The sequence below is a fragment of the Ovis aries genome, chromosome 6, assembly GCF_016772045.2.
Source record: "Ovis aries strain OAR_USU_Benz2616 breed Rambouillet chromosome 6, ARS-UI_Ramb_v3.0, whole genome shotgun sequence".
Classification (NCBI taxonomy): Eukaryota; Metazoa; Chordata; class Mammalia; order Artiodactyla; family Bovidae; genus Ovis; species Ovis aries.
In genome coordinates, this window is record NC_056059.1 from 24572213 (window position 1) to 24596206 (window position 23994).

Below are 23994 nucleotides of genomic sequence, written 5' to 3' on the forward strand. Positions count from 1 at the left end.
TGCTAGAGAAGATTTTTAAGGGGCGATCAAACCAGTCAGTCGTAGAGGAAATCAACCCTAAATATTCATTGGAAGAACTGATGATGAAGCTCCAGTACTTTGGCCATCTGATGTGAAGAGCTGACTCACTGGAAAACACCCTGATTCTGGGAAAGACTGAGAGCAGGAAGAGAAGGGGGCAGCAGATGATGAGATGTTTAGATTGTATCACTGACTCAATGGACATGAATTTGAGCAAATCCCAGGGGATAGTGGAGGACAGAGGACCCTAGCATGCAGCAGTCCATGCGTTCACAAAGAGTCACTTAGTGACTTAACAGCAACAAATATCTTAATCTTACTATGTTAATTATGTGGTAGAAATTTGTGGCTAGAAATTTCCCTACTAGTTTGCCTCAAACTATACATGTGAACTTACTGATTTCACATGACGACTTCAAGAGGGCCAACGACATTGCTAAACATAAAAATGAGAGCTTCTAGTTCAAGTTCAACAAGTGGTTTCTCATTCTCTGCCCTCCTCATTCCCCAGTCATGTTTTCTCCAGTTGAATTTCCTTTTAGTCTCTTCCCATTGCTCCAAACAAACTTGTAGGTAAAGTCCCATGTCTCTGGGTTGGTATTTAAAGTCCTTTATAATCTGGTCTCCAGAATTTTACCAGATACATCCACCATGTCTTCTCATAGCAATAGCAGTTCAGCCAAACAGAGCTCTTTGCCTGCCTTCAAATCCCTCTCATTTCCCCATTTCATACCTTCACTCATGTTCTTTCCTCTTTCTGTGCGAACATGTTACTTACTCTTCAAGCTCCAACCCCTGTCAACTCTCTCATGAAGCATTCCTTAATCATGCCAGAAGATTAGTCATCTGTTATAAATTCTTGCCTCAATTTTTTCTTGTCCCACAGTTTTCAAATTTTTAGCTGGGATCACTGTAAGAAATACATTTTGCACTGGCACACATTTCGTTCAGACATACGTCACACACACACACACTCCTAAGCAAAAGCTTCAAGAAACAACATTTACTCTCATTATTTACAAAACTACTCTAATGCTCTGACTGCAGTACATTAAATAGATTTAAATTTCTCTTTAATTGTTTAATAACTCAAAGTTTGAGAAAAACTGTTACACACATCTCAAACAGAGTATTCTTTTTTATTTCTTGTATACAGACATATTCCCTACTATATTAAAATCTCCTTAAGTGTGACTGTTTGGTACAACATAAAGCCTTTCACTGTTTAACTATGCTTTTCATAGTTACTGGCTACCAGTAAGCGTGTGGAAGCAGAAAGGAAAGAAGGAAAGAATAAGTAAGGAAGGGAAAAAAGAAATATGAAAAATATCTCTGGAGTTGTGGATTATACTCAGAAATTAAGGTTGTTTTCTATTTAGCAAGTCAAAGAGAGAAATCATTCAAGCTATTTACAGATGAAATTCCCATCCAAGTAGTATGTGCTTCTTTGAATAACTTCTTCAATCTCAATTTAAACTTAGAAATTAGTATTATATCATGGACTCTAAGACAAAAAGAAAGATAGCAAAAACAAAATGACTAATTAATAGAGCAAAGGTAACTTCATATGTGCTATGTTCCTTTTATCTGCTAGAAATTGCACAGCAGGAGGGGAGGGTCGTAAGACCAAGGGTGTGGATGTATCTCCAGAGGTGAAAAAAGCTTTGATTTGGTTTCGGTAAAGCCTGTGAAAAGGCAATGCTGTTGTTCCTGTCTGTACAGAGCATGCCAGTATATGCTGAATATGTCAAGCAATTTCTGTGAGCTCTTTGTAAACAAAGTCAGAGCTAAGCACTAACACTCCCAAGCCCCTCAAATCTATAAAATGAAACAGGAAGAACACTCTTATCTCGTGACATCTCAAATATTGCTTTTCACTGACTTTCAAGATTATTGTTTTTTCCTCAAATTCAAAGAGGAAAATTTTGAATGAAATTTAAATTCAAATTTGACAAGTTCTGTGAAGGATATGCATTGACTGTAGTGACATACCCAGTTTGACTGGAGTTTGAACGTAAGTTTTTGTTACTCAGAGTCCACCTTCTTATCAACATGTGTTTCTCTGACTCTGTATACAACTGACCTTTGAACAACATGTGTTTGAACTCCTTGGATCCACTTGTATGACTGTATGTTTGTGTGTATGTGTGGTCACTCGTGTCTGACTCTTTCCGACCCCATGGCCTGTAGCCCACCAGGCTCTTCTCATGGGATTTTCAAGGCAAGAATACTGGAGTGGGTTGCCATTTCCCTCTGCAGGGGAATCTTCCTGACCCAGGGATCAAACTCACATCTCTTGTGTCTCCTTCATTGGCAGGCAGATTATTTACTACTGCACCACCTGGGAAACCCCATATGCTTGTATAAATGTTAAAAAATTACAATAATATTGTGTGAAACAAATCTTTCCATAGATCACAGAGAAGTCCTACATGCTTCACTTTTAAAAATATTGCAATGGGCATTTTAAGAGTTTTTGTAAGACAGTGACTTTCTTTCTTTTTTTTTTTTTTTTTAAATTTTAGTTTTTTATTTTTTAAATTTTAAAATCTTTAATTCTTACATGCATTCCCAAACATGAACCCCCCTCCCACCTCCCTCCCCATAACAACTTTCTGGGTCATCCCCATGCACCAGCCCCAAGCATGCTGCATCCTGCGTCAGACATAGACTGGCGATTCAATTCACATGATAGTATACAGTGACTTTCTATTGCCAAAAATAATTATTAAAAATAAATATATAATATATATAACATTGTACTGTCTTCACTTCTGTGCTTTTGACTATTACAATTGAGAGAAATAAATCATTTTAAAAGGCAGGTTTATGGTGGCTCTAGTGCCAAGAATTTAGGCTTGTAGCAGTTGTTGAATTTTTTAATCTATTGTCTACTAATATATTCCAAAGAGACAATAAGTTTACATATATAGTTAGACACACACACATATATCTATCTATATCTGTATATATATATACAGAGAGAGAGAGAGAGAGAAGGGGGAGAGGAGAGAAAGAAAGGAGAATGCTATGTCCCAGGTAGAAACGAATTAGTACTAAGATTTTAGTATTTACTAAATACACTAGAACCACAGCCTTGTCTAACTCAATGAAGCTCAGCCATGCACATGGGGCCACCCAAGACAGGCAGGTCTTGGTGGAGAGGTCTGACAGAATGTGGTCCACTGGAGAAGGGAATGGCAAACCACTTCAGTATTCTTGCCTTGAGAACCCCATGAACAGTATGAAAAGGCAAAATGATAGGATACTGAAAGAGGAACTCCCCAGGTCAGTAGGTGCCCAACACGCTACTGGAGATCAGTGGAGCAATAACTCCAGAAAGAATGAAGGGATGGAGCCAAAGCCAAAAAAGAAAAAAAAAATACCCAGTTGTGGATGTGACTGGTGATAGAAGCAAGGTCTGATGCTGGGAGCCACCACGGGACTCCCATGCTGGGATCCCATGCTGGGATCCCCCCCCCCATGACAAGGTCATGTGGAAGAGAACTGTTAAGCAAGGCTTCAGAACTCAAGGGGCTCCCTAGGCTTTCTCAAGCATCTACCCCAAAACCAGAATCTGTCTGTTTTACTGTTTCATGACTTTCACCAACTCCTCTGACATTAACAGGAGGCTATTCCTGACCACCTTTCTCTGGAAAAAATTAACTTAGGGCTATAGCTAATAAGTCTCCTGGACATGAGAAGAATATTTCCAATCAAAATCCCTCTGTTAGCACTCTAGCTTGCTTGGCAGGTATACCCAGACTCTTGCAACTACGCATATGATTATTTATAGCCTCCCAACTATGAGAGGCACGGAAAGCCTAGAACATAGAGTCTTTTAAAGAGGTAAAAGTTATTAGAGTAGTGCTGGTGTAGGATTTCATTATTGGGCCAATGCTTGTTGCTAAGTTCCCATATCTCTTATCCACTGTGCACCTGGGAGTGCATTAGTTAACATAGTTGGAAAGTAAGAAAAATAAGTGTAGCATTAAAATTAACCACATCAGACTTTTGAGCTAATTGGTTCTTTCTTGTAATTCATTGCACCTTTGCTCCATGAAAAATGTAACTTGTTTAATACTTTCTGAGGCTGACATAGATTAAAAATATTAAAAAAGAGTCTGAAATGCAGTACTTGGATGCAATTTCAAAAATGACAGAATGATCTCTTCATTTCCAAGGCAAACCATTCAATATTACAGTAATCCAAGTCTATGCCCCAACCAGTAATGCTGAAGAAGCTGAAGTTGAATGGTTCTATGAAGACCTACAAGACCTTTTAGAACTAACACCCAAAAAAGATATCCTTTTCATTCTAGGGGATTGGAATGCAAAAGTAGGAAGTCAAGAAACACCTGGAGTAACAGGCAAATTTTGCCTTAGAATATAGACTGAAGCAGGGCAAAGACTAATATAGTTTTGCCAAGGAAATGCACTGGTCACCGCAAACACCCTCTTCCAACTACGCAAGAGAAGACTACACATGGACATCACCAGATGGTCAACACCGAAATCAGATTGATTATATTCTTTGCAGCCAAAGATGGAGAAGCTCTATATAGTCAGCAAAAACAAGACCAGGAGCTGACTGTGGCTCAGATCATGAACTCCTTATTACCAAATTCAGACTTAAATTGAATAAAGTAGGGAAAACCACTAGACCATTCAGGTATGACCTAAATCAAATTCCTTATGATTATACAGTGGAAGTGAGAAATAGATTTAAGGGACTAGATCTGATAGATAAGAGTGCCTGATGAACTATGGATTGAGGTTTATGATATTGTACAGGAGACAGGGATAAAGCCATCCCCATTGAAAAGAAATGGAAAAAAGCAAAATGGCTGTCTGGGGAGGCCTTACAAATAGCTGTGAAAAGAAGAGAAGCGAAAAGCAAAGGAGAAAAGGAAACATAGAAGCATCTGAATGCAGAGTTCCAAAGAATAGCAAGAAGAGATAAGAAAGCCTTCCTCAGCAATCAATGCAAAGAAATAGAGGAAAACAACAGAATGGGAAAGACTAGAGATCTCTTCAAGAAAATTAGAGATACCAAGGGAACATTTCATGCAAAGATGGGCTAGATAAAGGACAGAAATGGTATGGACTTAACAGAAGCAGAAGATATTAAGAAGAGGTGGCAAGAATACACAGAAGAACTGTACGAAAAAGATCTTCACAACCCAGATAATCATGATGGTGTGATCACTCACCTAGAGCCAGACATCCTGGAATGTGAAGTCAAATGGGCCTTAGAAAGCATCACTACGATCAAAGCTAGTGGAGGTGATGGAATTCCAGTTGAGCTATTTCAAATCCTGAAAGATGATGCTGTGAAAGTGCTGCACTCAATATGCCAGCACATTTGGAAAACTCAGCAGTGGCCACATGACTGGAAAAGGTCAGTTTTCATTCCAATCCCAAAGAAAGGCAATGCCAAAGAATGCTCAAACTACTGCACAATTGCACTCACTCATCTCACACGCTAGTAAAGTAATGTTCAAAATTCTCCAAGCCAGGCTTCAGCAATACATGAACCATGAACTCCCTGATGTTCAAGCTGGTTTTAGAAAAGGCAGAAGAACCTGAGATCAAATTGCCAACATCCACTGGATCATGGAAAAAGCAAGAGAGTTCCAGAAAAACATCTATTTCTGCTTTATTGACTATGCCAAAGCCTTTGACTGTGTGGATCACAATAAACTGTGGAAAATTTTGAAAGAGATGGGGATACCAGACCACCTAACCTGCCTCTTGAGAAATCTGTATGCAGGTCAGGAAGCAACAGTTAGAACTGGACATGGAACAACAGACTGGTTCCAAATAGGAAAAGGAATACGTCAAGGCTGTATATTGTCACCCTGCTTATTTAACTTCTATGCAGAGTACATCATGAGAAACAGCACAGAAGAAGCACAAGCAGGATTTATTGCCGGGAGAAATATCAACAACCTCAGATGTGCAGATGACACCACCCTTATGGCAGAAAGTGAAGAGAAGCTAAAAAGCCTCTTGATGAAAGTGAAAGAGGAGAGCGAAAAAGTTGGCTTAACGCTCAACATTCAGAAAACGAAGATCATGGCATCTGGTCCCGTCACTTCATGGAAAATAGATGGGGAAACAGTGGAAACAGTGTCAGACTTTATTTTTGGGGGCTCCAATATCACTGCAGATGGTGACTGCAGCCACGAAATTAAAAGACGCTTACTCCTTGGAAGAAAAGTTATGACCAACCTAGATAATATATTCAAAAGCAGAGACATTACTTTGGCAACAAAGGTCCGTCTAGTCAAGGCTATGGTTTTTCCTGTGGTCATGTATGGATGTGAGAGTTGGACTGTGAAGAAGGCTGAGCACCAAAGAATTGATGCTTTTGAACTGTGGTGTTGGAGAAGACTCTTGAGAGTCCCTTGGACTTCAAGGAGATCCAACCAGTCCATTCTGAAGATTAGCCGTAGGATTTTTTTGGAAGGACTGATGCTAAAGCTGAAACTCCAGTACTTTGGCCACCTCATGCAAAAAGTTGACTCATTGGAAAAGACTCTGATGCTGGGAGGGATTGGGGGCAGGAGGAGAAGGGGACGACAGAGGATGAGATGGCTGGATGGCATCACGGACTTGATGGACGTGAGTCTGAGTGATCTCCGGGAGTTGGTGATGGACAGGGAGGCCTGGCGTGCTGTGGTTTGGGGGTCGCAAAGAGTCAGACATGACTGAGAGACTGAACTGAACTGAACAATAACTTGCTATAAAAACACTTGGTAAACACTGCCCAGAGAGTATTTAATTATTTCACTTGACAATGTTACTTTAGTTGGCTTAATTAAGTGTCAAAGTTACACATGTATTCCTCACTAGTTTTGTAAGATATTATTTTCTTTCAGAACCACAGACCACTCCTGCAATCATCTTAAAAATTCATGCCATTGGTGAAAAGCTGATGGCATGAATGAATGAATACTGAACTCAAGGTTGAATTCTTTTACAATTAGAAAATTAATTCCAAAACCATACATACAGTTCATTTCGTTTAAATATACTAGAATGTTTCTCAGCAAAATAAGTGTAAATTTTAATGAAACTACTTTAACACAATTTATTTTTTTCAGAAACCCCATCTGCAAACACTCCACTATCAACAACGTCTAAAGCAACTACCATTTCACCAACAATAAATACCACAACATCACCAAATGATGAGAAATCAACTGTTGAAATATCTACTGAAGGTAGGATTAATTTTTCGTGAAATTTACTCTAACAATAAAATTATCATCCATATAATTTAATCATAGGAAAATTATTTGGGAATCTTGTATCTTTGGTATGAAAGTCTGGGTTATTTCCCTATTTTGAAATGTATGTGTTATTTTGAATTGAATACAGAGCCCTGAGATCATAGTGGACTTCTTTTTTGGGGTCGCTTCTTGTTTGAGAATGATCTTATTGTGAGGGTTATGCATACAAAGTTTATTTTTAGAGAAGATAAATTATCATTTCTCAGTCACAAAAATATCTTTCTAACTATTCTAGTTCCCCACTTAAGCAGCTCAGCTAACATGGTGGAACTGTATTAATAACAGACTGATTTTATCAGTGACGCTGGGATGATAATAGATATGACCAGTACATTTCAGTAGCAGTGTCATCATTATGGCTACTGGGCTGAGTGACACCTGTATCATGTTTTATGGCTCTTGGTATTAAAGAAAATTACCTTATCATCCATGAAAAATAAAGTGAGCCATTAGGATCATTCAGTTAAAAACTCAAGAGATGATTAACCCAGCACATAATGCATTGTCCATCCTGAAGAAAACATAAAATGAGGCATATCATTCAGGTCCAGTAAACAGTGGAGCAGGGGAAATAGAAATGTTGTTGATTTCCTATGGGCAGAAATATAGTTCTCATGCTAAGGTCACAGAAAGACCTAAAAATCATGTACCCTAATAAACAGAAATCTCCACTGCTGTCTTTCTTACCCTCATATTCCTCATTTAACTTCCATTCTAAGACATACAGAAGGTTGATAAGGGCTAGTTCACTGGACTTGAGTGTGATGCTGATACTCAAGAGAAAAGGGGTATTATGTTATAGTTCATTGTTTCCAAACTGTCTAAATCTAATGTGAAACCAAACCAACCTTTAGAACTTCTTTACTGAACCAAGAGAAAGTATTACATTACACATTGAGGGCAGCACAGGGGATTTATTCTCAAAATGTGGTACAATCTGCATTACCAACTAAGGGAAACTCCAAATGATGACCAGGGAGCCAGGGACCATGAGGCCTTCAACCAACACTCCACAGGCTGAATTATTTCATTTTTTATTTTAATTTTTACAAAGCATATCTCTCTCTCCATATATATAGATGTGCATATTTTTATATAAAGATATATATATAATAAAATATAATATTATATATATAAAATCTCTATCTCCCTTCAGTCTCTCTGAGTTGCCAAATGAGTCCTTTGCTTAAAATTGTTTGATTTTGATAAAACATATTACTTTTACAAGCAATAGTGTGAAAACATTAGTCACTCAGTCATATCCAACTCTTTGCAATGCCATGGACTGTACCCTGCCAGGTTCCTCTGTCCATGGAATTCTCCAGGCTAGAATACTGGAGTGGGTAGCCATTCCCTTCTCCAGGGGATCTTCCTGACCCAAGGATCAAACCTGCATCTCTCATAGTGCAGACAGATTCTTTACCATCTGAGTTGCCAGGAAAGCCCTTGTAATCAATAATATCCCCCCAAAAGAACCAGAAAACAGAGAAGGTAAGTGCAGATGTTCCATGAAGCCCCAAAGAGTTAAAGTTCCACAGGTTTGTTGGTAACTACTGGGGACATATACCCTCTAAGTGGGAAGATCCCTAGCTTGCCTACAATGGTCTATGATGAATAACACTGTCTAAGTAATAACACAAGTCCTGACCACTATGGTAAGTGATCATGAAAGGGTGGAGGTGGAGGTTTCACTGAAAGAATCCAGAATTGTAATTTTTGATACCAAGAATTCACCTTACCTTTTTCACTTGAAAGAGAAACTCTATACCTACTCATCTGAAACATAACGGGGGAGACCTTTACATCAACTTTACCTTTGGCAGCTCCTGTTGAGGGACACTTGATAGAACATTTGAAATCATGTGCTCGCACACACACACACACACACACACACACACACACACACACACTTCTCCTAATTCCTTATGAGGGACATTTTCACTGCTTTATATTGCCCATGTAATAAAAACTAAACTAACCTGCCTGTTTTTCAAAAGTTGTCCAAGTAAGTTTTAAATTATTCACATCCAATTATGAAAATGGTAATAGACCATAAGAGTTTTTCTTTTTTAAAATTTTTATTATAAGGATGTCCATATGTACCCACAAATAAAGAATACTCTAATTCATCTCTCAGAATCAATAATCATCAAGCTTTTACCCCATTTGCTTCATTTTTCTTTTTCTTTCTCCTTCATTCCATCCTCCCACCATCTCTTCTTTCCCTCTTTCCTGCTTTGTACCTCCCTCTTTTCCTTTATCCTGCTTCTTTTCTTCCTTTATTTTCTCTCTCTCTTTGTATTTTGCTTTTGGATATTTTGAAGGCAATTCAAACTGTATGCCATTTTACCTCTGCACACTAAGTGTGCATCACAAAAAATAAGAACATTTATTACAAAGCTACAGTGTCATTATCAAATTTCCCAAATTAATACTAATGAATTCAGTTCAGTTCAGTCACTCAGTCGTGTCCGACTCTTTGCGACCCCATGAATCGCAGCACGCCAGGCCTCCCTGTTCATCACCATCCCCCGGAGTTCACTCAGACTCACGTCCATCAAGTCCGTGATGTCATCCAGCCATCTCATCCTCTGTCGTCCCCTTCTCCTCCTGCCCCCAATCCCTTCCAGCATCAGAGTCTTTTCCAATGGGTCAACTCTTCGCATGAGGTGGCCAAAATACTGGAGTTTCAGCTTTAGCATGATTCCTTCCAAAGAAATCCCAGGGCTGATCTTCAGAATGGATTGGCTGGATCTCCTTGCAGTCCAAGGGACTCTCAAGAGTCTTCTCCAACACCACAGTTCAAAAGCATCAATTCTTTGGTGCTCAGCCTTCTTCACAGTCCAACTTTCACATCCATACATGACTACTGGAAAAACCATAGCCTTGACTAGACGGACCTTAGTCGGCAAAGTAATGTCTCTGCTTTTGAATATGCTATCTAGGTTGGCCATAACTTTTCTTCCAAGGAGTAAGTGTCTTTTAATTTCATGGCTGCAGTCACCATCTGCAGTGATTTTGGAACCCCCCAAAATAAAGTCTGACACTGTTTCCACTGTTTCCCCATCTATTTGCCATGAAGTGACAGGACCGGATGCCATGATCTTCATTTTCTAAATGTTGAGCTTTCAGCCAACTTTTTTGCTCTCCTCTTTCACTTTCTTCAAGAGGCTTTTTAGCTCCTCTTCACTTTCTGCCATAAGGGTGGTGTCATCTGCATATCTGAGGTTATTGATATTTCTCCCGGCAATCTTGATTCCAGCTTGTGTTTCTTCCAGTCCAGCGTTTCTCATGATGTACTCTGCACAGAAGTTAAATAAGCAGGGTGACAATATACAGCCTTGATGTACTCCTTTTCCTATTTGGAACCAGTCTGTTGTTCCACGTCCAGTTCCAACTGTTGCTTCCTGACCTGCATATAGATTTCTCAAGAGGCAGGTTAGGTGGTCTGGTATTCCCATTTCTTTCAGAATTTTCCACAGTTTATTGTGATCCACACAGTCAAAGGCTTTGGCCTAGTCAATAAAGCAGAAATAGATGTTTTTCTGGAACTCTCTTGCTTTTTCCATGATCCAGCTGATGTTGGCAATTTGATCTCTGGTTCCTCTGCATTTTCTAAAACCAGCTTGAACATCAGGAAGTTCACGGTTCACGTATTGCTGAAGCCTGGCTTGGAGAATTTTGAGCATTACTTTACTAGCGTGTAAGATGAGTGCAATTGTGTGGTAGTTTGAACATTCTTTGGCATTGCCTTTCTTTGGGATTGGAATGAAAACTGACCTTTTCCAGTCCTGTGGCCACTGCTGAGTTTTCCAAATGTGCTGGCATATTGACTGCAGCACTTTCACAGCATCATCTTTCAGGATTTGAAATAGCTCAACTGGAATTCCATCACCTCCACTAGCTTTGTTTGTAGTGATGCTTTCTAAGGCCCACTTGACTTCACATTCCAAGATGTCTGGCTCTAGATTAGTGATCACATCATCATGATTATCTGGATTGTGAAGATCTTTTTGTACAGTTCTTCTGTGTATTCTTGCCACCTCTTCTTAATATCTGCTGCTTCTGTTAGGTCCATACCATTTCTGTCCTTTATCGAGCCCATCTTTGCATGAAATGTTCCCTTGGTATGTCTAATTTTCTTGAAGAGATCTCTAGTCTTTCCCATTCTGTTGTTTTCCTCTATTCCTTTGCATTGATTACTGAAGAAAGCTTTCTTATCTCTTCTTGCTATTCTTTGGAACTCTGCATTCAGATGCTTATATCTTTCTTTTTCTCCTTTGCTTTTCACCTCTCTTCTTTTCACAGCTATTTGTAAGGCCTCCCCAGACAGCCATTTTGCTTTTTTCATTTCTTTTCCATGGGGATGGTCTTTATCCCTGTCTCCTGTACAATGTCACGAACCTCATTCCATAGTTCATCAGGCACTGTATCTAGTATCATTTAAAATCCACTTCAAAGGGCTTTAAGGGTTAAAATCTAATAGAACAGTGGGAAAAAGAAGGAAATGAGTACATTCTGGGGTCTCTGAAGAAACCAGCTGAAAGAATAATGGTGGAGAAGAGATGAAAAAGGGAAGACAAATTCTGTTGTCCACAAACTACTGGGATCCAGGATGAGAAACAAAGTCTGGCATGGTGGAAGAGATGGGTGAAGACATCAGGCAGCTAGGGGTCCATTGCAGATGAAGGAAAATGAAGGAACAAGAGTGGAGAAGAGAAAGGAACTCTTTCTTATCTGATTTACTTGATCACCACTTGTATATTAAGGGTATAAGTTAGTTGGACTTAGTATATTGATATTGCCTGTGCTCCTAAAAACAATATACTTAATACACAGATGAGGAATATACATTGGAAGGACTGATGCTGAAGCTGAAGCACCAATACTTTGGCCATCTGATGTGAAGAGCCAACTCATTGGAAAAGACTCTGACGCTAGGAAAGATTGAAGGCAAATGGAGCAGGGGGCAGCAGAGGATGAGATGGTTAGAGAGCATCCCTGACTCAGTGGACATGAATTTGAGCAAACATTGGTAACTAGGGGAGGACAGAGAAGCCTGGCATACTACAGTCCATGAAGTCTCAAAGAGTGGGACACAGCTTAGTGACTAAACAACAACAAAGAAGACCATGGAAAATTTGCCTCAAATTCTCGTATTCTAACCAGCGTATCAGGATATATGGCTTTCTCTTTTCAGGCTTGTGAGGAGTTTTCTATGTTGTCTCATTCTTCAAAGTAACCACTTTTAAATTATATTATAATACCATAAAAAGTATATCTATAGTGAACTTATTTTTATTCCCCATTCCTCACGGCCACCAAGGTCATTTTAGACATAAAGGATTTACCAAAAAATACAACATGGAGAAACATTTTTATTTTCATTTTAAGTTGTCCCCATCAGATTTTCTCCTTAAAGGTCAAAAGATAGTTGATTTAAATGTTCATATTTATCTAAAATACATACATTTTCTTCCTTGTGACAATGGCAGAAATTCTATCATTAGAAAAATGGAAAATGTGCAGCCAAGATAGGAATCCTTGCAGTGATGTAGTCACGGTGGCACAGGTGCTGATAGAGCTTTGCCAAGAGCAGGCTTGTTTGCAGAAGTTTACTCAATTAGAGAGATGGGATTTGATCTATTTCTAGATGTGTATCACATGCTCTGTGCATTTTATTCAAAGGCCAAATGGCCAGGGTTAAAATCAACATTTGGTCAACACTGAATATCATCATTATAAAAGGAAATTTTAAAAATACACCTGCAATTTCATTATTAAAATATAACTATTATTCAACATTTTAAAAACACTTAATGGGCAGATATTTTAACAAGCTGAATCATAATGCAGAAATAAAACTTCTCAGCACAGATACTTCAAATTTTTGATAGTAAATAGACATTCAGTTTCCATTGAGGTAGTAGAGAGACCAGGGATTTTGGGCCATTTCTTCCCTATAGGAGGCCAGTTGTGGTGGTGTTTAAGATGCACTTTCACTCTAGAAACAAAGATAAAACTATAAGGAAGACTTTTAAAATGCATTCTTGTAAATTTTCTTATATGATTAATGGGGAAAAAATAGGCTTGGGGACCACATTTTTCTCCATATCTTTCTCTTTTATCCATTGTCTTTGTATTCTTTGTGAAGTTTGAATTTAACTTGAACTACTTGGGATATCTCTGTTACTTTTTTTTTTTTCCTTTTTATAAAATTTCAAAGTAGTAAAGGTGACATTTTGCTTGTAGTTTATCTTCACAAGTTATGACATGTTCCAAAATTAGACACTTTCTTAAAACTCTTGTGTTCTAAATGGAATTAAACACAACTCTAAAAGGTTATTTTGGAAAATATTATGAATGATACTTTACTAAACCACTTTTCACAGAGTAGAATTATATTCTTATGATTTAATCTTTTATAAACATTTGTTGACTCAAAATGATGTATCCCTAAAAGATATATATAGCTATGCGTGTTAAGTCATTTCAGTCGTGTCTGACTCTTTGCTACCTTGTGGACTGTAGCTGACCAGGCTTCTCTGTCCATTGAATTCTCCAGGCAAGAATACTGGAGTGTGTTGCCATGTCTTCCTCCAGGGGATCTTCCAGGGAATCTTCCTGACCCAGGGATCAAACCCATGTTTCCTGCATCTTCTGCACTGCAGGCAGATTCTTTACCCACTGAGCCATCTGGGAAGCCCCAAATATAAATATAATCTCTTAATGTTCATATTAAATTCAGTCTATTTCTTTGGTTAACTATTACATAGTATTATTAATTTTGTGCATATAATTGACAGACATAACAATCCTCATTAGATATTGCAACACTTTAATTTTGCAATAATAAAGATGCATTTGTACTTCAGAATTTTAATATTTTTAGTACATGAAAAAAATTTTACTAAAATGCTTACCCATATTTGAAAATGAATATTTATACATTAATAATAAATCTAAAATACACTAACCCTTTTTGTGTTATGGAAATTGTTACAGTGACTATATATAGAGATCATCAGCATCATCCCAAGATCACTGTTCACACACAAGTCCCAGGAACATCAGAAATGTACAACCACTTAACTCTTCTATTTTCTAAAGACCAAGATGAAACAGAGCCAAATAGATTTCTGATGAATACTTGAGCCAAAACTCAAATTTGTTCCATCTCTTCTCACTGTCAAACATGATAGGTATAAAAGAAAAGGGTCCAGAACTTCAGAAACTCAAAGATGATACACATTTTTTCTATTTACCATTATGTGTCCTAATTATTTTCTGTTATCATCTCTGTGTCTTTGATTTTCAAGCAGTAAATGAAATATATGTCAATAAAACATAATGGCACAATGATAATCATTATGTAAAAATTAATTACAGGAGTTTGTAGATTCCCTTATTATTTATGGTAAGAATTTAATTAATGTTATTACTGGGACCAAGAATAGTGATGAGGTGAAAACAAAGGCACTATGTTTGGCTGGAGGGGACACTTAATTTATATTTTTAACATCTTTACCTTAAAAAACACACAAACAAAAAATCCTTACCTTAAGGTATTGGGATCATGTGAGTGGACAATGCAAAATCTCAAACCTAACTTTCAGCGATAACATTTCTGTTGTTGGTTTCTTCTTTTAGATATAACCACATATCGAGTGTAGAAAAATTTTAGATAGTCTCAATTGCTCTCCACATTATAACACACAGAATCTGCCTATTACAGTCACTTTCAGTTGCTGCTGCTGCTGCTAAGTCTCTTCAGTCGTGTCCGATTCTGTGCAACCCCATAGACGGCAGCCCACCAGGCTCCCCCGTCCCTGGGATTCTCCAGGCAAGAACACTGGAGTGGGTTGCCCTTGCCCTCTCCAATGCCTGAAAGTGAAAAGTGAAAGTGAATTCACTCAGTAAGGTCTGACTCTTTGCGACCCCATGGACTGCAGCCTACCAGGCTCCTCCATCCATGGGGTTTTCCAAGCAGGAGTACTGGAGTGGGGTGCCAGTGCCTTCTGTGTTTCTGTTACTAGAATAACCTATATTCCCTAATAAGCAGTGAAGAAAGAGGAGTGAGCAATAAATCAAACCTTCACCACCTGCTTAGAGGTGTTTGTCCTCAGCAACCCTCCAAAGATCTTATCTTCCTCTTATGGTTCCCTCCTGTATTCCAGTATACAGCTCCAGCCAGCTTACCCTTGAAAACTTAGGCTGGACCAGGGTTTTAAAGTATCACGTAAACTGTGCAGAGCTAAATAGTTCCTCCCTCAAACACATCATGCATATATATATAAGAACCAAGATTTTATAAATGTCACATAGTAAAAGTAGAGCCTGTGCCCTATTCACAAAGACATTCTAACATGCTTTAAGAAAAAAAGGAATGCTATTGTGAGTAGCAAACCAGTCAGTTGTGTTCACTGCTTAAAGATCTTTATCCTTTGGTTGGTCCCTCTATCCTGTATGAGTGCCATCTTCCCTGAAACAGCATTTACTACATGCCTACTCTGTGCCAGGAATTGTTCTTCATGGTAACATAGGTTACAAAGATGACTAAGGGCCAGCTGGAGCATGTGGTGGCTGCAGGGAGTGGGAGGAGGAGCACGGAAAAAACCAAAATGACTTTAGAGTTAGATACTGCCCTCCAAAGCCTTGGAGATGGCCTTGAACAGAGTGGGAGTTCAATATTTCATAAATGAAAAAATTAATTACATGAGTTTTCAGATTCTTTTATTATTTATGGTTATTAGAAGTTTCAAAGTCACAACTAAGTCAATAAAATTAAATGTTATTTTGGAGAAAAAAATCATATTACTCCTAGGTCCTATTGACCAAGTAGTTTTTCTCACTAGGAAATATAAAATGATTTTAAATCATTTACTTTTACAACTTTTTTTGCATGTTTCAACATACCCAGGTAACAATCTGCACAATAGAGATCTGCTTTGGAGGCCTGTTATACAAAAATGTGGGTGAAATGTGTGTGTGTGTGTGTGTGTGTGTGTGTGTGTGTGTGTGTGTGTGTGTGTGTGTTTACTGGGCCACCTAAGCATTCAGTAATTATATTTCTTAAGGTGGACAAAAATGGGATATGGAAAAAGTAAAGCTACACAAAGGTTTCAGTTCAGTTCAGTCGCTCAGTCATGTCCAACTTTTTGTGATCCCATGGACTGCAGCATGCCAGGCTTCCCTGTCCATCACCAACTCCTGGAGCTTACTCAAACTCATGTCCATTGAGTTGGGGATGCCATCCAACCACCTCATCCTCTGTCATCCCCTTCTCCTCCTGCCTTCAATCATTCCCAGTATCAGGTTCTTTACCAAGGAGTCAGTTCTTCTCATCAGGTGGTCAAAGTATTGGACAGCTTCAGCATCAGTCCTTCCAATGAATATTCAGGACTGATTTCCTTTAGGATGAACTGGTTGGATCTCCTTGCTGTCCAAGTGACTCTCAAGAATCTCCAACACCACAGTTCAAAAGCATCAGTTCTTCAGCACTCAGCTTTCTTTATAGTCCAACTCTCACATCCATACATGACTAGTGGAAAAAAACATAGTTTTGATTAGACAGACCTTTGTTGGCAAAGTAATGTCTCTGCTTTTGAATATGCTGTCTAGATTGGTCGTAGCTTTTCTTCCAAGAAGCAAACATCTTTTAATTTCATGGCTGCAATCACCATCTGAAGTGGTTTTGGAGCCCAAAATAATAAAGTCTCACACTGTTTCCACTGCTTCCCCATCTATTTGCCATGAAGTGATGGGACCAGATGCCATGATCTTAGTTTTCTGAATGTGGAGTTTCAAGCCAACTTTTTCACTCTCCTCTTTCACTTTCATCTAGATGCTTTTTAGCCCTTCTTTGCTTTCTTCCAGGTTATTGATATTTCTCCCAGCAGTCTTGATTCCAGCTTGTGCTTCACCCAGCCCAGCGTTTCTCAAGATGTACTCTGCATATAAGTTAAATAAGCAGGGTGACAATATACCACCTTGATGTACTCCTTTCCTGATTTGGAACCAGTCTGTTGTTCCATGTCCAGTTCTAACTGTTGGTTCCTGACCTGCATACAGATTTACAGGAGGCAGGTGAGGTGGTCTGGTATTCCCATCTCTAAGAGTTTTTCACAGTTTGTTGTGATTCACACATCCAAAGGCTTTGGTATAATCAATAAAGCAGAAATAGATGTTTTCCTGGAACTCTCTTGATTTTTTTATGATCCAACAGATGTTGGTAATTTGATCTCTGGTTCCTCTGCCTTTTCTAAATCCAGCTTGAACATCTGGAAGTACTCAGTTCACATTCTGTTGAAGCCTGGCTTGGAGAATTTTGAGCATTACTTTTCTAGCACGTGAGATGAGTGCAATTGTGTGGTAGTTTGAGCATTCTTTGGCATTGCCTTTCTTTGGGATTGGAATGAAAACTGACCTTTTCCAGTCCTATGGCCACTGCTGCATTTTCCAAATTTGCTGGCATATTGAGTGCGACATTTTCACAGCATCATCTTTTAGGATTTGAAATCGCTCGACTGGAATTCCATCACCTCCACTAGCTTTGTTTGTAGTGATGCTTCCTAAGGCCCACTTGACTACACATTCCAGGATATCTGGCTCTAGGAGAATGATCACACCATCGTGATTATCTGAGTCATGAAGATCTTTTTGTACAGTTCTGTGTATTCTTGCCACCTCTTCTTTTATCTTCTGCTTCTGCCTTGAGGAGATACCCCAGGTCCAAGGGCAAAGGAAATTCTCCAGCAAGATGGTAGGAGTGATGAAATCATGATTAGAATCAAACCCCATACCCACCAGAGATGCTCAGAGGGCTCAAACAAACATTGTGCACACCAGGACCCAGACCCTACAGAGACTGAGACAGAACTGTGTTTGAATGTCTCCCGCAGAGGTATGGGTCAGCAGTGGACTGTTGCATGGGTTCTGGGTGCAGCAGACCTGGGTAGGGCATAAGCCCTCTTGAAGAAGGCCACCATTAACTCCACCATAGAACTGCCAGAACTTACACAAGACTGGGAAACAGATTCTTGGAGGGCACAAACCTTGCGTGCACCAGGACCCAGGAGAAAGGAGCAGTGACCCTACAAGAGACTGACCCAGACTTCCCCATGGGTTTCCAGGAGTCTCCAGTGGAGACGTGGGTCAGTGCTGGCTGGGGGCACTGACTGTAGCAATGCATTGATGGAACCTTTTGAAGGAGGTCTCCATTATCTTCATTACCTCCACCATAGTTTGGCCCAAGGTAAATAACAGGGAGGGAACACAGCCCACCCATCAACAGAAAATTTGATTAAAGATTTATTGAGCATGGCCCCACCCATCAGAACAAGACCCAGTTTCCCCCACACTCAGTCTCTCCCTTCAGGAAGCTTCCATAAGCCTATCCTTCTCCATCAAAGGGCAGGCAGACTGAAAACCACAATCACAGAAAACTAATCAATCTGATTACATGGGCCATAGCCTTGCCTAACTCAGTGAAACTATGAGCCATGCCATGTAGGGCTACCAAAGATGGACAGCTCATGGTGGAAAGTTCTGACAAAACGTGATCCACTGGAGAAGGGAATGGCAAGCCACTTCAGTATTCTTGCCTTGAGAACCTCATGAACAGTATGAAAAGGCAAAAAGATAGGACACTGAATGATAAACTCCCCAGGTTGGTAGGTGCCCAATATGCGACTGGAGATTAGTGGAGAAATAACTCCAGAAAGAATGAAAAGAGAGCCAAAGCAAAAAACAACACACAGTTGTGGATGTGACTGGTGATGGAAATAAAGTTCAATGCTTTAAAGAGCAATATTGCATAGGAATTTGGAATGATAGATAAAAGCAAATTGGAAGTGGTCAAACAGGAGATAGCAAGAGTGAGCATCAACGTTTTAGGAATCAGTGAACTAAAATGGGCTGGAATAGGTGAATTTAACTCAAATGACCATTTTATCTACCACTGTGGGCAAGAATCCCTTAAAAGAACTGGAGTAGCCCTCATAATCAACAAAAGAGTCTGAAATGCAGTACTTGGATGCAACCTCAAAAACGACAGAATGATCTCTGTTCGTTTCCAAGGCAAACCATTCAATATCACAGTAATCTGAGTCCATGCTCTGACCAGTAATGCTGAAGAAGCTAAAGTTGAACGGTTCTATGCAGACCTACAAGAACTTCTAGAACTAACACCCCCCCAAAAATGTCCTTTTCATTATAGGGGACTGGAATGCCAAAGTAGGAAGTAAAAAAATAGCTGGAGTAACAGGCAAATTTGGCCTTGGAGTACAGAATGAAGCAGGGCAAAGGATAATAGAGTTTTGCCAAGAGAATGCACTGGTCAGAGCAAACACCCTCTTCCAACAACACAGGAGAAGACTCTACACATGGACATCACCAGACGATCAACACTGAAATCAGACTGATTATATTCTTTGCCGCCAAAGATGGAGAAGCTCTATACAGTCAGCAAAAACAAGACCAGGAGTTGACTGAGGCTCAGATCATGAACTCCTTATTGCCAAATTCAGACTTAAACTGAAGAAAGTAGGGAAAACCACTGGACCATTCAGGTATGACATAAATAAAATTTCTTATGATTATATAGTGTAAGTGAGAAATAGATTCAAGGGATTAGATCTGATAGACAGAGTGCCTGAAGAACTATGGACAGAGGTTCGTGACATTGTACAGGAGGCAGGGATCAAGCCACCCCAAAGAAAAAGAAGTGTAAAAAGGCAAAATGGTTGTCTGAAGAGGCCTTACAAATAGCTTTGTAAGGAAGAGAAGTGATAGGCAAAGGAGAAAATGAAAGATATATCCATTTGAGTACAGAGTTCCAAAGAATAGCAAGGAGAGATAAGAAAGCCTTCCTTAGTGATCAATGCAAAGAAATAGAGGAAAATAATAGAATGGGAAAGACTAGAGATTTCTTCAAGAAAATTAGACATACCAAGGGAACATTTCATGCAAAGATGGGCTCAATAAAGGACAGATATGGTATGGACCTAACAGAAGCAGCAGATACTAAGAAGAGGTGGCAAGAATACACAGAAGAACTATACAAATTTTACCCAGTATCTATAGGAAGATTTTCACCTTCAAATTAGACTTACTTTTATGTACTCCTTGACCAGTGAGATGAAATTGTAACTAATAATAATGTCATCTATCTTATCAAATTAAGAACTTCCAACAAGGAACCCACACAAATGCCTCATGTGTTAACACCGTCTCTAGTAACCCTCAGAGCTGAAGGTGATGGTGAGTAATGGCCATTTGTTTTGCCACCAATTTTCTTTTATCATTCATATACCATAATATTCAGTATTCCATTCAGTGAGTTTTAGTATATTTATAAGCTTGTGTAATCGCCTGGAACATTTTCATCACCCCTAAAAAAAACCTCTATATCTATCACAGTCACACCCCATTCCACCCTTCCTTTAGTCCCTGGCAACCATTGCCCTACTTTCTACTTTTACAGATTTACCTATTCTAGAAATTTCATATAAATGGAATCATGTAGCACGTGATCTTTTGTGTCTGGCTTCTTTCACTTAGTATAATGTTCTTCGGTTCATCCATGCTATAACATGTGTCTGTAGTTCATACGTTTTTATGACTAATTAGATCCATTGTGTAAACAGATCACATTTTCCTTATTTATTAGTTGATGGACATTTGGGCTGTTTCTACATTTTAACGTATTGTAAATAATGATGCTAAGAACATTTATGTACATGTTTATGTGTGATCATGTGTTTTCATTTCTCGGGTATTGTCCAAATTTAATAAACAAAACTTGAATATTTTAAATAGAGTTGATGGGCCAGAAGAGGGCCCTCCTCTGGGTCAATAGCAGAGCCCAATAGGAAGAATGACCCTCTTCTTTCCTGGCAATGACTCAATGAAAAGCCATACACTTTTGTTTACTATAGCCATTCCCACTTCTCTTTCCCCTCTGTAAAACTGTTTCTTCCTTGCTGTGCGGTAACTTGCACGTGGCTCACCATGGTCACAGACTCTGAATTGCAGCTCTCTTCTGATCCCAAATAAATGCATCTTTGCTGGAGAAATATCTGGCAGCCCATTTGTTTCAGGTCAACAATGAACAGCTTGACGTGTAATTGTGGAGTCACATGGTAACACTATGTATAACTCTGAGGAACTGCTTTCCAGAGCAGCTGCCTTATATTAAGTCCTACCAGGAATGAATAAGGGTATCAGTTCTTCATTTTCTAGCCAATACTGGTGTCTCTCTTTTTTGTCATACCCGTTCTAGTGAGAGTGAAATGCTACCTCACTGAGGCCTTGATTCACACTTTCCTAAGGACTGATAATGTTGAGTATCTTAGATGCTCATGGACCATCTATATAGCTTGTTTAGAGAAGTATCAGCTCTGTTTGATTCTTCACTATATTTTCCAGCTCTTTATTAAACTTCTCATGTGATTCACTCCCAAGTTCATTGAGCTTGTCATTCTTCTCCCAAGTTCATTGACCATCTTCATTATCATTACCTTGAGTTCTTTACAATGTAAATTACTTATCTCCACTTAATATCTTTAGTTGTGGAAAATCTCTTATACTAGTCATTCAGAGATAGTGTCTCTATAAATAGTTGTAATTTCACTATACATGTAGACAGAGGTGAGCTCAGGATCTTCCTAATCCATCATCTTGTTCACACCTTAGGTTGTATTATCATTTTTAAAGATTATTTTAAAATTATTATTTAAATAGAATGAGTTTCAGAGAGGTTAAATGACTTAACACAAAAGTGCAAATTCATAATAACAATTTGCAATTTGAAAGTTAGACTTTTAATTTCAAATTTTTTTCTCCATTGAACTAATTCATAATCAAATATTATATGATGAATAAGTATTATTATTTTAACCTCAGCTATTACACTTGGATATTAAATAATGAGCCTTTCAGGTATTAACTGCTTATATAGCATACTTTTCTTACAACACAAAATAGTCACACAATTTTACAACTTTTTACCTTTCTTTTCTGTTTTCGTACATGTTCTGATTCTTTCCATGCTTATAGGATTCTTTTCCATTTGGGTGAGATTGCCAACCTGCTATGAATGGTTATTTATTTTAGGTTGCTTCTTTAAGTGGATAACATGTATACACATACATAAATACACACAACAAACTTATTAGAATTGTGTTTCTAAAAGGACAAATAAGTCCAAGTAAAAGGTGATATCCCTGGGCATTGTGTAGAAATAGTATTAGCATATCAATTTCATAATGATGAAAGATCTTATTATTTCTGCCTACTCTAATCTTGTTCATCTTACTTTTAGTGTGGACAGACAAGGTCTGATTTTAGGACCCTCTTTACTAAGGCAATAGTTGTCTAAAATTGTTTGTAATTAGCAGAAACATTTCCTCATAAAATCTTTTGAGAAAGTCCAAAACGTGAATATATCAAACAAATAGAAGTTGAGCTGCTGAGTTTGAAGCCGTGTAGTGGTGGTAAGTTCAGAGTGGACTGCTGGCTGTTTCTCTCTCTTAGCATCAAAGGCAGCCTGCAAGGCTTCCCTACAGAGGCCTTCAGGCTTTAGTGGTACAGTAAAAATTTACTGAGGTAGTCATTATTTTGTTTACTTAAATTCTATTTATAGTAAAATAAAAAATGAATGTGTTCTACAACTGGAAAGCAAAGCAACTCTTTTTCACCCATCACCTGACCTGGGAATGACCTCATTGATAATCATGAATTAGAGTTTTCAAAAGGGGCAGCTCAAGTGTTGAGAAATTTTTAATGTCCTCACAAATATGATTGCTGACTTTTCATATGTAACACCTTATGAGTAAATAAGATCAATAGATATGAAAAAATAAAGAAGAAACTCCTATCAGTATTTGATATGGCTCTAAAAAACACTGTTAAAATAGGGTTTAAGGAAATAGAAAGTCAACATCCATTTATCAGCGGTCTCTAAGAAAGAACAAAGAGATTAGAAAATTACGACATTGCTCCAAGGTCACCAAATGTCTCAGCCCATTTGATTTGGGTGGTGTGCTGTGTGTGCTTAGTCACTCAGTTGTGTCCGACTCTTTGCGACCCCACGGACTATATAGCCCGCCAGGCTCCCCTCTCCATGGAATTCTCCAGGCAAGAGTATTGGAGTGGGTTGCCATGCCCTCCTCCAGGGGATCTTCCCAACCCAGGGATCCAATCTAAGTCTCCCTCATTACAGGAGGGAGGATTCTTTACCATCTAAGCCACCAAGGAAGCATACAATGCAAAAAGCCACTCTAAGTACAGATATAAGTTTATTCCTGACCTAGGATCAGTCTCAAGTTCCTATAAGCACTTACCTTGGGAAATTGGATTAGAGACTAGAGAGATCTGGAGACACATAAACACCCCATGAGGCCAGCCCTAAGCAACAGGGAGCGCTGAGCTATCTGCTCAGTCTACTTTTCTAGGGCTACTCTAGGTGGTACTTGATGGTTTGGCAAGAGATGTGCTAAGCACACCATTCCAATAGACCCTTAATGCCTCCCTTAGTCCAGCCTCTAAATAATATAGACAAGAAAAAGGAAATATAATATTTACATAAAAATAGACATTCTCCTCTTCCTGTATTCCCCTGGAAGCTTTATACATTGCTTCCTTGCCACCATTCTGTGCTTCTCTGGAATCTTTG

At 38.8% G+C, this 23994-nt stretch overlaps 1 protein-coding gene across 2 annotated transcripts in view; it reads left to right on the forward strand.

The window, feature by feature from the left end:
* EMCN (endomucin) overlaps positions 1–23994 on the forward strand; it is a 133769-nt gene that overhangs the window by 40172 nt on the left and 69603 nt on the right. For both annotated transcript variants that reach the window (XM_004009670.6, XM_012179619.5), the window contains exon 2: positions 7131–7250. In XM_004009670.6, the coding sequence (XP_004009719.1) occupies positions 7131–7250 (120 nt within the window). The remainder of the gene's footprint in view (positions 1–7130; positions 7251–23994) is intronic.